Consider the following 16,581-nt stretch of genomic DNA (forward strand, 5'->3'; position numbering starts at 1 on the left):
GCATAAATGGCGATTTTTAGCCTGATCGCAATTCTGCAAAAAAAACGTCAACGAGTGAACAACTCGGAATGACCCCCCATGTGCTGCTGTCTCTTTTTTTCACAAGGTGTGTGTGTGTGTGTGTGTGTGTGTGTGTGTGTGTGTGTGTGGGGGGGGGGAATAATGAAAGTGGTCAGCAGTGACTCCTGAGCAGCTACAGCAAATCACTGTTCTTACAAAAACAAAACTCCTTAGTTTCACCCCCAGCAGAATCTGAAGAATCTGGTTGATGTGACCTACAAAGCAGGGCAGCAGGAGATTTATGGCTGAAACGGGAGCGCGGGATGATATGCAAAATTGCAAATATGCTGCATTTGGTTTTGCCAAAACTGCCCTTTTGTGTTTCGGTTTTTGCTTTGGATCTGTATTTTTGCCCCCCCAAAAATCATACAAATAGCTAAAATCACATATTTTGGGCCTGTTTTTCTTTCTACAGTATTATTAATCTCAATAACGATTATTTCCAGTCTATTTTGACCACCTCACAGCTCACATTGTTGTTTTCATCCATTTTAGGCCAAAGGCAGCAGCAAGCTGCCTGATACTAACCGACAGAGCAGCAGTTAAATCACGCGGCAGTTTATAGTACATCTATAAAACATCGCCACACAGCAGTGGCAGAAAAGAAAAGTGATGCAAAATGGAATTGTCCTTGGGACCTCTCTCCCACGGGACCTCCCTCCCACCCTTGTGTTGGATATTAAAAAAGACATGCACAGTTTAATAAACAAAGCACTTCAGGGACATACACTTTTATGGCTGAAGTTCTTGCTTTGATAAGGCCGCCACAAAACAATTTTTTGGAAGGACTACCCCCAATCACTAAGGCGGTTGATGATGAGGGTGTTAATTACATTATAATCTTGTAAAATAAATTTAATGAAATCGCTGTAAAGATGAAACATGGAGAAGGTGCCTAGATGGCTAACGTCCCTACCTCCACTATCTTTGGCTTCACAAATAGAGAAGATGCCTTCACAAACATTGTCAGGATTTGGGGAACAATAATCCCACACCCAAGAGGTTGCTTTTTTTGGTCTTATGGCCAGGCATCACAATGGATTTCTTTTTATCACGGGCAAGAACTGAAGCCAGTACTGGTGGCTGACTTACACAAACAGCATCATCATCATTAACATCCTTAGTGTCTGATAGCAGTACACACATATCCCCCTCATCCTGTTCCACTTTCACACGCAAATCCTTAATTTCTATTATGCCCTCATCATCACCAATTCACCATCTTTAGTTGTACTGCTGACGTGGACACTCCTAAACATTCCTCAGGACGCTTCTGAATGCATGGTTTATTCTACTGCCTTAGAGGTTTTTTTTTTTTTTTTACACCTCTTCTAGACTCTGGGTGAAAAGTTCTTGCATCGTCATGAGATGCAGAAGAAGATGCCACCACTTAAAGGCCAAGACCTGAGTATTTCCCTGCCACTTTCATGTTTCTCTGTGGCTAACTTTCCTTTAGGTGATTTTTTCTTTATCACTGTAAAATTAAATTGCTTCTTTGATTTTACATGCCCTGACTTAAGCCCTCTATGAACTTGGACATTGGCCTTAGTAGATGACGTTGACAGACTTGTATCGTCATGACTGGTGGCAGTACCTGCAGCACTAGTATTTGCTTCCTGCTTTCCTCTCAATTGGTTGTCCTCCATGAGGTCTTTTCCAGTGGTGTTCTCTCCATTCTTATTGACTCCGTCCTCCTCCTTCTTTGTTAATTCTCTTAGATAATCTTCAATAAAAGGAAAGAAAAATTAGCTTCTGTTCCTCCTAGTATCATTCTGAAAACACCATGATCTATTCTACTGAGCCCAAACAGTGAAATCGGACTAAGGGAAAATATACCATATCAATAATCGGGATGTAGTTACAATGCCACCGGATGGGATCCCAGGGGTCGAAATACCGATGCCTGAATCTCGAGTGGCGGCATAATGGAGGCATCAAAATCCTGTGGGAGCTCAGGATCCTGGTATCAAAATACTGATGCCTGGAATACTGAACATTCTTTTAGTGGGACACGCTCATGTCTGCCGTAGGGGGTAGGAGGTTAGGTTTAGGATTAGAAGGGGGGTTAGGGTGCAGAGACAGGGAGGGGATGGTTAGGTACTGGGGAGGGGGTGGTTAGGGTTAGGCACCAAGTGGGGAGGGTTAGGTTTAGGCAGCGAGGAAGGGAGGGTTAGGCACCACCGGGGAGGGTTAGGGTAAGACACCACCGGGGAGTGTTAGGAAACCACAAGAAAGGATTAGGTTAGGGGGCAGGTGAGGGTTAGGGTAATTTCTGGGTGGCTGTCGGGATTCTGATGTTCGGGTTGCTGCTGTCGGTATTATGACCACTTGCATCCCGTCCACGGGGATATCATACCGAATTCCAATAATCTGGGTCACTTTAATGCTCCACATACAACTATAAGTTCCAGCACAAACAAAGTTGGCAGAGTATATATCTCACTGGGACCTGTAGCACCACCAAATACACAAATGTTTTAAAAACAAACTCTGATACTGCAATAAAATCTTTTATTAAAATAAACGGTCCAGAAAACATCCTCTTTTATCAATTTATTAGACACAGGAATCCAGGGGGTTCCTCCTCACTCTTCCCGTTTTTAATTTGATGGGGATAAAATATAGTTAAAAACCCTCCAAAACATTGGCCTAGCCTGTTATCTACTTTGCGGTAGCTGGTGGAGCATGTCACCGGTCCCCTAGTGTTTTACACTATTCCCACTGGATTAAAAGTTAGAAACACAGAAAAGATCCCCCTTGATTCAGGTGTGTAATTAATTGTTAAAAGATTGTATGTAGTGGAGTGTGACAAGAACACTGGGATAGTGTTTGAGGGCAGGTATGTTTGTCCCAGGTTCTTGTCTTACATGTTTTAGAAAGTGTTAACTTCTAGGAAAAATGCTTTTGGTTTTGTCAGAACCTTTTCAGTTTGATGTAAAAGCTGGGTATAGGCTCTAAGAGAGAGATAAGGAGAGTTCTAGCCATTGGGCCCAGTTCGGGTCTTTGGCGTCACAGAGGACTAATCAGGGTTTCAGCTGTGAAAGAGTGTTATAGGTCTGCTAGCCTGATTAGTATGGGCAGACTGCCTGGGAAGGCTGCAGAGTCTGTGTGAGAGGAACACGCTTTTTGACACAAGTAAGCTACACAGTATTTACTGGAGAACTCTTTGTTTTTGTTTAGTGACAGTTAGGAATATCCTGTGTTTAGTTAGTGCCGGACAGGCAAGGTATTTTCTTTTGGTGTTTTGTTTTATTTTTCTGTTTCAATAAAACTGGCCGGGGTCAGTTGTACCAGAAACTGGACTTGTGTTGTTCCTCAGCTGCTGCGTGCTGCCATATTCCCCAGGAAGAGGCGCCTTGCACCCCTACAGTATTACAACTTGGTGGAGAATGCGAGCAACCCCGTTCTGCGCATAAGTGAAAGCAGCAGCTTTGTGAGGCCTGCAGAAAACTGTGGTTTATGCAGATACAGCCCAGTGTGATGTTACAGAGACTTGACCTGAGGGTTTGATATGTCCTGGGTGAAAGCAGCTACAAAGCCGCCTGAAAAATCTGTCGACATGGAGGATCTGCTTAAAGCCTTGCTGCAAGCTACAGCGGCTCAGCAGGAGGCCAACAGACAGCAGCAGGTGGCTATGGAGGAAAGTAGGAGACAACAGCAGGTGGCTATTGACGAACTTTACAGGCAACAGCATCAGGACAGGGAGGCTTTAACAGAAGTGCTGCAGAGCCTTGCAGCCCGGATTGGAGATGTGGCCGTCAGTGCTCCGACCAGCTCTAGTTCTATACGGGTCAGTCACTTCCTGCAGAAAATGACAGAGGCTGATGATGTGGAGGCCTACCTGACCACGTTTGAAAGGACTGCCGAGCGTGAGAACTGGCCGAAAGCGCAGTGGGCCAGTCTGCTGGCACCTTTTTTGTCAGGTGAGCCCCGAAAAGCATACTTTGATTTAAGCCCTGCTGAGGCTCGGGACTATGATAAACTAAAGACTGAGATCCTGACACGCCTGGGAGTCACGCTGTCAGTACGAGCACAACGGGTGCACCGTTGGGTGTACGCCATGGAGAAGCCTCCGCGCTCCCAGATGCACAACCTTATTCAGCTAACAAAAAAATGGCTACAGCCAGAGACATTAACTGGTCCCCAGATGGTTGAAAGAGTCGTCATGGACCGCTACTTAAGATCATTGCCCATGGTCCTGCGCAAGTGGGTGAGCCATGGAAACCCGGGTACTGCTGACCAATTAGTGGACATGGTAGAGCGGTATTTGGCAGCAGAGGAACTACTGATGACCACCCAGCAACCCATAGATCCTCGACAGCGCCCTTCAGTAAAGACTGGTAAGACTGTTCCGTGGGAAAACGTTGCTGGGCGGTTAAGAGAACGCAAGGCTGGAGAGACTGTAAACACTGGCCCTGGAGACAGGCCAATGGGGATAGAACGGTCTATGTTGCCCAAACGGGTTGATAATCGTGTGGTTAAATGTTTTAGATGTGGTATGCCAGGTCATGTTATTGCCAATTGCCCAGTCATGCAAGAACCCATGCAATGTGATGCTGCCTTTGAATGTTGCAGAATGTCTTTCTTTGCTAGGTTAGCCTGTACTGTGGTACCTGCACCTGAGCTGGAAAAACAAATGTGTGATGTGTTTTTAGAGGGTAACCGGGTAGAGGCCTTGCTAGATTCAGGAAGTTTAGTTACCCTTGTAAAAACTGGGTTAGTGAACCCCTTAAAGGTCCAGCAAATACCTATTGGGGTAACTTGCATACATGGGGATACCCAGTATTATGTCACTGCTGAAGTGAATATAGAAACTTGTTGTGGGTCAGCAATGGTTAAAGTAGGACTGGTCCCCACCTTGGTACATAAGGCCATAATAGGGAGGGATTTTCCTCATTTTTGGAAACTGTGGGAATCACGTTTATCAACAGATGTGAGAAGTGAAGAGCCAGTTGATAATGCCGGTGATTGTATGGATGTACGTGTGTCTTCGGAACTTACTGACCCTTTGCCTTTTGCCAGTTTGGCTGGGGAAGTGACAGATGGGGAGTCCAGTGAGGACCCTCTTGCTGGGAACAGAGACATAGTGGTTAGAAACGAAAGCGTGCCTGACCTGGAAGTAAAAAAGGATCTGTTTGCATCTGAACAGTTAAAGGATCCTACCCTGATAAAGGCTAGAGAGAATGTTAAGATTGTTAATGGGGAGCCTGTGGTACCAGGTGACAGGGTTACGTATCCCCACATGGCCATCTATAATGAGCTCTTGTACCACATTGTCAAAAAGGGTGAGGATGTGGTAGAACAGCTGGTAGTACCCCAGCCTTATCGGAGAACGGTACTAGATTTAGCTCATAGTCACGTTACAGCAGGACATTTAGGGGCAGAAAAAACCACTGAAAGAGTTTTACAAAGGTTCTTTTGGCCAGGGGTTTATAAAGAAGTGTCTGAATATTGTTCTTCCTGTCCTGAATGCCAGTATCATGCCCCTAGACCCCATTTCAGGAGCCCACTAGTTCCCATGCCTATTATAGAGGTCCCGTTTGACAGAATAGCCATGGATCTCGTGGGGCCCTTGTTAAAGTCCGCTCGGGGCCATCAGTATATCCTGGTAATAATGGACTATGCCACTCGATATCCTGAGGCTGTCCCTTTACGCACTATCACAACCAAGGCGATAGCTAGGGAGCTGGTGCAGGTTTTTAGTAGAGTGGGAATACCAAAAGAAATTTTGACTGACCAAGGTACTCCATTTATGTCAAAGGTCATGAAAGAATTGTGCAAATTGTTTAAGGTCATTCACCTCAGGACGTCCATTTACCATCCCCAAACTGATGGGTTGGTGGAAAGGTTTAATAAAACATTAAAAAGTATGTTAAAAAAGGTGGTTGATAAAGATGGGAAAAATTGGGATTGTTTGTTGCCCTACTTGTTAATGGCCGTCAGAGAAGTTCCTCAGTCCTCTACGGGGTTTTCTCCATTTGATTTGTTGTATGGTAGACACCCCAGAGGGCTGTTGGACGTTGCCAAAGAGACGTGGGAAGGACAGCCCACTCCTTATAGAAGCGTTATTGAACATGTATCACAAATGCAGGATAGGATTGCAGCCGTGGTACCTATTGTCAGAGAGCACATGGAACAGGCCCAAAGTGCTCAACAGAGGGTATACAACTGGAGTGCCAAGATACGGGAATTTGCTCCTGGAGATAGAGTTCTTGTTTTGGTACCCACTGTGGAAAGCAAGTTCCTAGCTAAATGGCAGGGTCCATTTGAGATTAGGGAAAAAGTAAAATGAGGTGTCCAAGTTTGATGCATACCCCATGCCCCGTGTGGACGAGCTTATAGAAAGGCTGGGAACAGCTAGTTTTCTCACCACGTTGGACCTGACCAAAGGTTACTGGCAAATACCTTTATCTGACGGCGCAAAAGAAAAAACAGCCTTTTCGGTTCCGGAGGGGCTGTACCAGTACAAGATGTTACCCTTTGGGTTGCATGGGGCTCCAGCAACCTTTCAACGGGCAATGGATAAAATTTTGAGGCCCCATAGAAAATATGCAGCTGCCTATTTGGATGATGTAGTAATTCACAGTACAGACTGGGGGTCCCATTTGGTTAAAGTACAAGCAGTACTGGACTCAATCAGAGAGGCAGGGTTAACTGCTAGCCCAAAGAAGTGCTGCCTCGCAATGGAGGAGGTCAAATACTTGGGCTTTACCATAGGCAGAGGTCTGATTAGGCCCCAATTGAATAAAATTGATGCTATTCAAAACTGGCCTCGTCCAGTGAATAAAAAACAGGTAAGGGCTTTTTTGGGAATAACTGGGTACTATAGACGGTTTATTCCCAATTTTGCGACCACGGCGGTGCCGTTGTCAGACCTTACCAAAGGGAAGCAGTCAAATATGGTGAAATGGAACCCTGATGCAGAAAAAGCGTTCCAAGCGTTAAAAGTGGCTTTGTGTTCACAACCGGTATTGATAACACCAGATTTTTCAAAAGAATTTGTGGTACAGACAGATGCCTCAGAGGTAGGGATAGGGGCTGTGCTGTCCCAAACCAGAGATGGGGACGAACACCCTATCATTTATTTGAGTAGGAAACTCAATGAGCATGAAAAAAGGTATGCCATTGTGGAAAAGGAGGCTTTGGCCATTAAATGGGCACTAGATACCTTGAGATATTACCTTTTGGGTAGACAATTCAGACTAGTGACAGACCATGCCCCTTTAAAATGGATGTATGTAAATAGAGTCAAGAATGCTCGTGTAACTAGATGGTTTCTAGCGTTGCAGGACTTTAAGTTTACTGTCGAACATAGACCGGGAACACAATTGGCCAACGCAGATGCATTGTCTCGCATCTTCTGTTTGGGGGCTACAAGTGTTCCGGCCCCTAGGTCGAAACAGGGGAGGGGGATATGTGACAAGAACACTGGGATAGTGTTTGAGGGCAGGTATGTTTGTCCCAGGCTCTTGTCTTACATGTTTTAGAAAGTGTTAACTTCTAGGAAAAATGCTTTTGGTTTTGTCAGAACCTTTTCAGTTTGATGTAAAAGCTGGGTATAGGCTCTAAGAGAGAGATAAGGAGAGTTCTAGCCATTGGGCCCAGTTCGGGTCTTTGGCCTCACAGAGGACTAATCAGGGTTTAAGCTGTGAAAGAGTGTTATAGGTCTGCTAGCCTGATTAGTATGGGCAGACTGCCTGGGAAGGCTGCAGAGTCTGTGTGAGAGGAACACGCTTTTTGACACAAGTAAGCTACACAGTATTTACTGGAGAACTCTTTGTTTTTGTTTAGTGACAGTTAGGAATATCCTGTGTTTAGTTAGTGCCGGACAGGCAAGGTATTTTCTTTTGGTGTTTTGTTTTATTTTTCTGTTTCAATAAAACTGGCCGGGGTCAGTTGTACCAGAAACTGGACTTGTGTTGTTCCTCAGCTGCTGCGTGCTGCCATATTCCCCAGGAAGAGGCGCCTTGCACCCCTACAGTATTACATGGAGTGTTTATGCTAATAAAAAATGTCACAATGTGTTTTCTGCTGCGGGGTACACTGGGCTCCACAGGGAATGACATTAGGGTGTAGAGTAGGATCTTGATCCGAGGCACCAACAGCCTCAAAGCTTTGACTGTTCCCAGAATACCTAGCACTGCCTCCTCTATAACCCCGCCTCCGTGCACAGGAGCTCAGTTTTGTAGTTTGTGCCATGCAGTAAGCAGGCACATAACAGGGGGGCTGCTCCAGCAGCCCCGTGAGAAGCTTTTAAAGAATATTGAACATTCTTTTCGGAGAAGACCTCAACAAGATAGTGGCTGACATAGCGTCTGCTAAAACAGCATGTCTTCCTAGTACTGCTCCTTCAGTACTTCCTTTTGCTCCTTTCATCCTTCAGGGAAAGCAAAAGGTCAGGTCTACCCAAACAGGTTCGCACTTCCAAACCCAATAAGCCCAAACCCAAACGGGCCTGGGCTGCCCGTCAGCCTGCTACCAAAACTGACAAGCCTGCTGTATGACGGGGCGGGCCTCCCTCTGGGGGATCCCAGAGTGGGGGGCCGACTTCTAGGGTTTACCCAAGAATAGTTGAAGACCACTTCTGATGCCTGGGTACGGGAAGTCGTCACTCGAGGTTACGCCGTATCCTTCAAGAATCGTCCCCCTCATCAATTTTCCCTTTGGATCAGGAGAAGGCAAAGACTCTTTATTCGGTGGTACATTCTCTACTGGACACAGGATTAGTAGTACAGGTGCCTCTGGCTCAGAGAGGCAAGGGGTACTATTCACCACTGTTCCTAGTTCCAAAACCGAATGGGTCTTCCCGGCCCATTCTCAACCTCAAGTCCTTGAACAAATTTGTGAAGGTCTCCAAGTTTCGCTCTTCGCTCTATTTGTTCTAGCCTTGGAGCCTGGGAACTATATGGTCTCACTGGACATATAGGATGCTTACCTGCATATTCCCATTGCAGTGTCGCATCAGCAGTAACTGAGGTTTGCGGTTGGCAACCTCCATTACCAATTTCGGGTGTTACCTTTTGGTTTGGCCACGGCTCTGCGAGTCTTCACAAGGGCCTTGGCAGTAATGACGGCTGTACTCTGCCGTCAAGGGGTCAGGATCCTACCGTACTTACTTGTTGATCCTGGCAAATTCCCCAGAGATTCTCCTATGCCATCTGGATCTGACTATCCAGTTTCTGCAAGCCCACGGGTGGCTCATCAACTGGAAGAAATCCTCCATGGTCTCTGCTCAGAGCATGGTGCACCTGGGGGCGTTGTTGGACACTCACAACCCGCGTTTGTTCTTGTCTCAGGAGAAAGTGATGAAGCTTCAGGACAGGATTCAATGCTTCCTATCTCATCCGCAATTGTTGATACATTCGGCAATGCAAGTGCTAGGTCTCATGGTGTCGGCTTTCAACATGGTGGAGTACGCTCAATTCCATTCCCGCCCTCTCCAGAGACTGACTCTTGCAAAGTGGGACGGCCTGCCTCACCGGATCAGGTTTCAAATGATCTCATTGTCTCCGGAGGTCTGTCTGTCACTGAGCTGGTGGCTTCAGGATCAACGATTAAGCAGGGGTCATCCCTTCTGGATCTCCAACTGGGTCCTTCTGATGATGGACGCCAGTCTGAGGGGTTGGGGCATTGTGTTGGAGCAACACTCCCTTCAGGGTTGGTGGACCAAGAAGGAGTCTCTCCTCCCGATAAACATTCTGTAATTGTGGGCGGTGTTCAACTCTTTGAACTTGGCCCAGCATTTAATACTGAACAGACCTGTTCAAGTACAGTCGGACAACGCCACCCCGGTGGTGTACATCAATCATCATGGCGGCACTTAAAGCCACATGGCAATGATGGAAGTATCACGGATTCTTCAGTGGGCGGAACGCCATCTGCTAGCCATATCAGGAGTGTTCATTCCGGGGGTCCTAAACTGGGAAGCGTACTTTCTCAGTCATCAGGACGTATACGCCGGAGAGTGGAGCCTTCATCCAGAAGTGTTTCAACTCCTCGTGGACAAGTGGGGCCTTCCAGATGTGGACCTGATGGCATCTCGACACAATCACAATGTGTCGGTCTTCGGAGCAAGGACAAGGGATCCTCAAGCAGCGTTCGTGGATGCACTGGCAATTCCATGGAACTTTCGGCTGCCATACGTGTTCCCTCCGGTGTCACTCCTGCCCAGAGTAATAAGGAAGTTCAAGCAAGAAGGAGGTATCCTACTTCTGATCGCTCCAGCGTGGCTCAGACGGCATTGGTTCTCAGACCTTCAGGGTCTCTCGATAGAGCGTCCCCTTCTACTTTCGCAGCGCCCAGATCTCCTCGTTCAGGGCCCATGTGTATATCAGGATTTAGCCCGATTGGCTTTGATGGCGTGGCTCTTGAAGCTTCCATCTTAACGGCCAAAGGATTTTCTGAAGTGGTCAGTCAAACCATGCTGAAGGCCCGGAAACCGGCTTCTGCTCGGATTTATCATAGGGTCTGGAATTCTTACTTTGCTTGGCGCGCATTTAACTAACATGACGCTTACAAGTTTAGTATGGCCAAACTTTTGCCCTTTATACAACAAGGCCTGGACTTAGGCCTTCATCTGGCCTCCATCAAGGTTCATATTTCTGCTTTGTCGGTTTGATTTCAGAGAAAAATTGTGACCTTACCTGATCTGCATACTTTCACCTGGCGTGTGTTGCGGATTCAACCTCCTTATATCCCACCGGTGGCTCCTTGGGACTTGTCGGTGGTTCTGGAGGCGTTGCAAGGGTCTCTGTTTGAGTCTCTTGAATCTGCAGACCTTAAATGTCTTTCTCTTAAGGTATTGTCTCTGCTGGCTATTGCCTCTGCTAGATGAATTGTCTTGTAGGTCACCATATCTGATTTTTCACTGTGATCGGGCGGTTCTTAGAACACGTCCCTAGTATTTACCTAAGGTCGTGTCTTCATTCCACCTTAATCAGGAGATTGTGGTTCCGGCCTTTGACTCTCCTGATTTGTCTTCCAAAGAACGGTCTTTGGATGTGGTATGGGCTCTCCATATCTATGTGAAGAGAACTGCCTCCATCAGGAAGTCGGATTCTCTCTTTGTTCTGTTTGGTTTTCACAAATGTGGCTGGCCTGCTCACATGCAGACCATGGCTAGATGGATTAGAATGGTGATTGCACATTCTTATGTACAGGCTGGCCTTCCAGCTCCTGCTATCATCAAGGCCCATTCTACTCGGTCGGTTGGACCTTCTTGGGCGGCCCACCGTGGTGCGACCCTTGAACAATTGTGCAAGGCGGCTACGTGATTCTCAGTGAACACGTTCATAAGGTTCTATGCCTTTGATACTACTGCCTCCCAGGATGCTTCCTTTGAACGCCGGGTTCTTGTGCCCACTACAGTCAGTGCATCCCCTCCCATAAGGAACTGCTTTAAGACATCCCCAATGTCATTCCCTGTGGAGCCCAGCAGAAAACGAGATTTATGGTAAGAACTTACCGTTGTTAAATCTTTCTGCGAGGTACACTGGGCTCCACAGGGTGCCCACCCTGACGCACTTAGCTTCTTTGGGTTGGTATGGCATTAGCCGCTGACACTTCTCTTGTCGTGAGAGTGTGGTGTATGTGGCTACTAACAGTTGTCGTCTCTTCTGCCTGCTACTGCATTGGACTGGTTAACAAAAACTGAGCTCCTGTGCACGGAGGTGGGGTTATAGAGGAGGCAGCACTAGGCATTCTGGGAACAGTCAAAGCTTTGAGCCTGTTGGTGCCTCGGATCAAGATCCTACTCTACACCCCAATGTCATTCCCTGTGGAGCCCAGTGTACCTCGCAGAAAGAGATTTAACAAAGGTAAGTTCTTACCATAAATCTCGTTTTTTTCAGGTCCACTAGAGGTTCCAGTGTATCGAGGATGTCAGGGTATGCTGATGCTTATAATACTAAAAATTCCAGAATGCTCTGGCAGCCATGGGTATATGGCACATAGTTCTATAAGTGCCTGCATAGCCAAGTAGTTTAGGAGTACGTGGGCTTGCAGGAACTAATGGTATTCCATAAAAAAAAATGCAGAAATTATCAATGTTATTATTTTTGTTTGAAACAGCTCTAATGCTTCAGTACTGGTCTGTTTACTTCCTATATAGGGGGAGCATTTTTTTTGCGGTAACAAATTGCCTAGGGAATTTCACCTTTCGCTGAGCAGGTTAGGGCCCACAATTTACCACCAGCCCAGCCTGCCATAGCCTAGTGCTAGTGGTAGCTTCTGCAAACTGACTGCACAAAGGTGGTCATTCCGAGTTGTTCACTCGCTAGCAGTTTTTAGCAGCCGTGCAAACACTATGCCGCCTCCCACTGGGAGTGAATATTAGCTTAGAAGAAGTGCAAAGGAAAGGATTGCAGAGCGGCGACAAACTTTTTTTGTGCAGTTTTAGAGTATCTCAATACCTACTCAGAGCTTGCGATCACTTCAAACTATTCAGTTCCTGTTTTGATGTCACAAACACGCCCTGCGTTTGCCCAGCCACGCCTGCGTTTTTCCTGGCACGCCTACGTTTTTCCGAACACTCCCTGAAAATGGTCAGTTGACACCCAGAAATACCCTCTTCCTGTCATCACTCTGCGGCACTGACTGAAAAGCTTCGCTACACCTTGTGTGAAACTACATCGTTTGTTGCAAATGTATGACACTGTCAAAGTCAGAAAAATATCGCGCTGCACGTTGCCATATACTCACCTCATGCGCATGCTCGCTGCACATGCACTTTCACTGGCGTGCGTGCACATACTCGCAGATGCGTGACGGCGCCTGAGCGGGCGTGCGCTCGAGCGCATGGTATGTGCACTTATGGTAGAGTTTGTGCGCGTCTAGCGAGCGACTCAATCGCTCGCTATTAAATTCATATAGCAGGTTTTGTTGGTAATGTTCCCTTTAGTGATAACAAAGTTTGATTAATGTAACTTGTTCACGGACTTAGGAATCCCTCTTTGCGCGGTACAAAGGGTCTGATAAAGGTAGAACAGTTGTGTCTGGTACCTAACCAAAGAGTATTTTAATAGCAATAATCCGGTGTTGGTTAGGTACAGATTAATCGCTCCTGCATATAGTTATGGCCATTAGTAGTTTCTGGACATTTCATATATTTGCAGTTCATTATCCATGCGGCGGGAATCCAGAGATTCCCACCCACCTGAGCTGATTGTAATAGCCACAGCCCACCTGTTCAAATCCACCTATGACCTTTTGATATAGTACAGAGAGACATTCCTGTGTCCAATGAACAATAAGGTTGTAGGGCCCTTTGAAGTACACTGTATGTTGTGTATATAAGGGTCACTGTCCCCAGACCGGCCAGTACTCTCTCTTCAACAGTTATCGCTGATAATTGGAGGACTGGATTCCGGTTGCCCCTGCGAGTGTTCCCCGTATGGTATGTTTCTCTGTTGCCACTTTGTTACCCGTATGATGTTAGCCATTCACACTTAGTCTATGTATTTGTAGTTGCGATCGTTCTCTATTGTGTATATTTCTGTCTAGATATTCTGTTAGAATTATATGTTAGTTTGTAGTGTATGACTTGTGAACTGTTTCTCTTTTCGATATAACTTAAGACTCTTGTTAGTAAAGGTGTTGGATCCTTAGCACGGTATTGTGTGTTCATTATATTGCAGAGGGTAATAGGAGCGTCTCGATCGCTCAAACAGCTTTAGTATTAATAAGGTTAAACAGCGTTATATCGCTACAGTGTTTTAGTACAAGGTTTACAGCATAGGAATATCCTTTTCTGTGTGTTACATACAAGGTTTACTGATTGTCATCTTGTGAGCGTCTGCGCCGCTCGTGATCTCCTCGTGGTCCCGAGCGTCCGCTACGCTGTTAGCATATCATTACGGTAGTCGGCAGCCTATAGCGTGCTTGCCTCTACGCATTACGCAGTGAGCGAAGGTGCCGCTCGTGCGTCTCGTCCACGGCTAAACGTCTGCTACGCAAAGTGCGTACCCTTACGGTACCACATACTCCAATAGCGTACTAAGTCTCTTAACCTTTTAGAGTGTTCAATATAAGGTAATCAATATCAGCATTCTCAATTGAGGGCTCGTCCGTCCTCCACACATCCATCCGCACTAGCGAAAATAGACTTTATCTGCCAGCAAAGGGCGGGAACGCAGTATCCTTTCGTATCCGTATTGGTGGTGAGGGATACAGTGGTGCTGACTAGATAAGCATCTGTTACGCTACGCTGAAGGAGTGCTGGGGTGGAATCCGGAACCGGAGGTAAGAACAATACGCTATTATCTTTTAAAACTGTTTATTTCTGCTTCTGCATACGCATGCACGCACACATCTACATAGTTGCAGCTCACTTTCTTGTTGCCATTAGAATTTATTATTAGACACGTGCTGAGGAATCTAGTGCTATTTAGTTGAGAATAAACAGGATCATTTTTAAGGGAATAAGTGTAAAGGACACGCACACAGCATAGCAAATACTGTGTGGTGTACGGTAAGCGATTACAGTTGAATATCGTTTACATTGATAGAAGCGTGTTGATTGTGTCGCTGTGGGCATATCTGAACTTTGTGCATACGTGTCTCGGACAACGTGCGAAAGCACGTACGTGACGCAAAGGCATATGCACGTGGCGTGTTTTACGCAACGGAGCGTACGGATACGCCCATTGAGACTCAAATCACACAATAACCTTGTTTAGAGTGGGTGGTATAGTATAGCCACCTGATCATAGCACAAGTTTGTTCAGTTTTTCCAAAAAGTATTAGTTAAAAGAAAACCGTTTTCTATTGCAAAACCCAGGGATTGGACTACTGCCTGTATGAAAGGAATTTCTGTACAGAAAGATCAGTGTATATGATTGAATAGGAGTGAGTGTGGAACTTAAGGTATTATTTTTGTGAACCCACAAATCGGGATCCCGTCGGAGACCACATCAGGTGAGTGAACACTTGGTGGCGTGGGAGTGGCTCACTCGCGTTAACATTGTATAAGGTAAAGGAGCAAGTAGTTTCCGCAGACAAAAGGACTGCGAGGTATTTAAGCGCAGCCCCGGGGGTTTGGCGTAGCACCCATATAGTCAAGGTAAAAGCTCTGGCTGAAGGTTTTGCAGCCTAAACAACCGATTCCGTTGGTCGTAAGGCGGATAAGTAATAGTTACTTATACGCAGTGCGACTGTACCGCAGGTAATTGTGTGCATTAGTTTGTTACCTTGATGCCCATTAACAATTTACTGTGGGGTCATAAACGCTATTTGTACATTCTAACGTGATTTGTGTAGGTGTTTGTTATTTTAAGGGAGTTTCGCTGTTCACTCAGGAAATCTCTAACAACCAATATTTGCTGGGGAGGGTAGCATACTCCCAACGCGCCCCAGTAAATAGAGGTCACAGGACGGAAGTGAGTGAAGGCACTAGTTGAACTTTCACCGTCGCCTTACCACGGGCAAGTTGGTCTGTTTGTAGGAATTAGCTAAGACAGCAATATCTACAAACGATGGGGGCCAGTTGTTCAAAGAAGGGACGTCCAACAAGGGTTCACGTTGGTGGTTGCTGGCCTAAAGGGTCCGCACGGTATATAATGTGTGAAAAATACAGATCACACACACAGGTATTATGCAAAGAATGGGAACGAATGACAGAGGATGATGGGGAACAGTTTCCCCGGGTAGGCAGTCTGAACCCTGAGGTATTGCAGAACCTAAGAAAAAGGATAGGTCTAATAAAATCTGCAAAACAGAGGATTAGACATTATGATTGTTTACAGATATGGCAACAAGAAAGTGAAATATAACAGGAATTAGCTCAGAAAACAAATTCCAATCCTGGTAGAAATCTAATAGCAACGGCACCACCACCATATATAGTAGGGGACAAAGTGGCTGCAGAGAATGACATGCGGGTGTACGATAAGGGTGCACATTATCAATGTATTAATGATAAGATTAAGATAAAAGTAAATGCAAATGTTGATACTAACACTAACCAATGCAAGTTGTATCCTATTTTAAACTTCCCCCAGGAATACGACCAAGAAGATGAGCCCACTACGATTTCAGCTCTCTCTCTAGCGGCCACCATAAGCGAAACTCCAGTGGGTACCACCCAACCAGTAAGAGGGGCAAAAGCCCATAGCTCAGGGACAGGTGAGGTTGTGTCTACAGGTAAGTACGGCACTGTACAATATGCTGAAACTATTGCACCACACGCTGTAGAATCAAACCAGAGTGAGGTAATTAATATTAACCCTGTTAGAATAATAGCGGTCCCCAATGGTAAGACTGACACAAATGGGGCCACACCCATTAGGAATATTGCTATGCATTGTCCCTGGTCCAGAGCAGAATTAAGAACAATTTTGTCTGAATTTCCTGATCCCAGGAAAAATTTAACGGCATGTCAGAGGTTCATTAAGGACCTAGGTAACTCCACTGAGCCTAACAACAAAGATTGGCGGACACTACTGCGGGCATGCCTGCCCTCTAGTATTGATCCTGTCAAGTTTATAGCTGACTGTAAACTAGATGAGGAGGTACCCCTTACAGATG

The 16,581-nt window shown here is 46.0% G+C and overlaps 1 protein-coding gene across 1 annotated transcript in view; it reads right to left on the bottom strand.

The window, feature by feature from the left end:
- The window catches only part of LOC134947822 (NTPase KAP family P-loop domain-containing protein 1-like), a 237,655-nt gene that overhangs the window by 65,563 nt on the left and 155,511 nt on the right, over positions 1-16,581 (bottom strand). Inside the window, exon 5 of the mRNA XM_063935690.1 lies at positions 1,655-1,783. Coding sequence (XP_063791760.1) covers positions 1,655-1,783 — 129 coding nt within the window. The remainder of the gene's footprint in view (positions 1-1,654; positions 1,784-16,581) is intronic.

The sequence above is a fragment of the Pseudophryne corroboree genome, chromosome 8, assembly GCF_028390025.1.
Source record: "Pseudophryne corroboree isolate aPseCor3 chromosome 8, aPseCor3.hap2, whole genome shotgun sequence".
NCBI lineage: Eukaryota > Metazoa > Chordata > Amphibia > Anura > Myobatrachidae > Pseudophryne > Pseudophryne corroboree.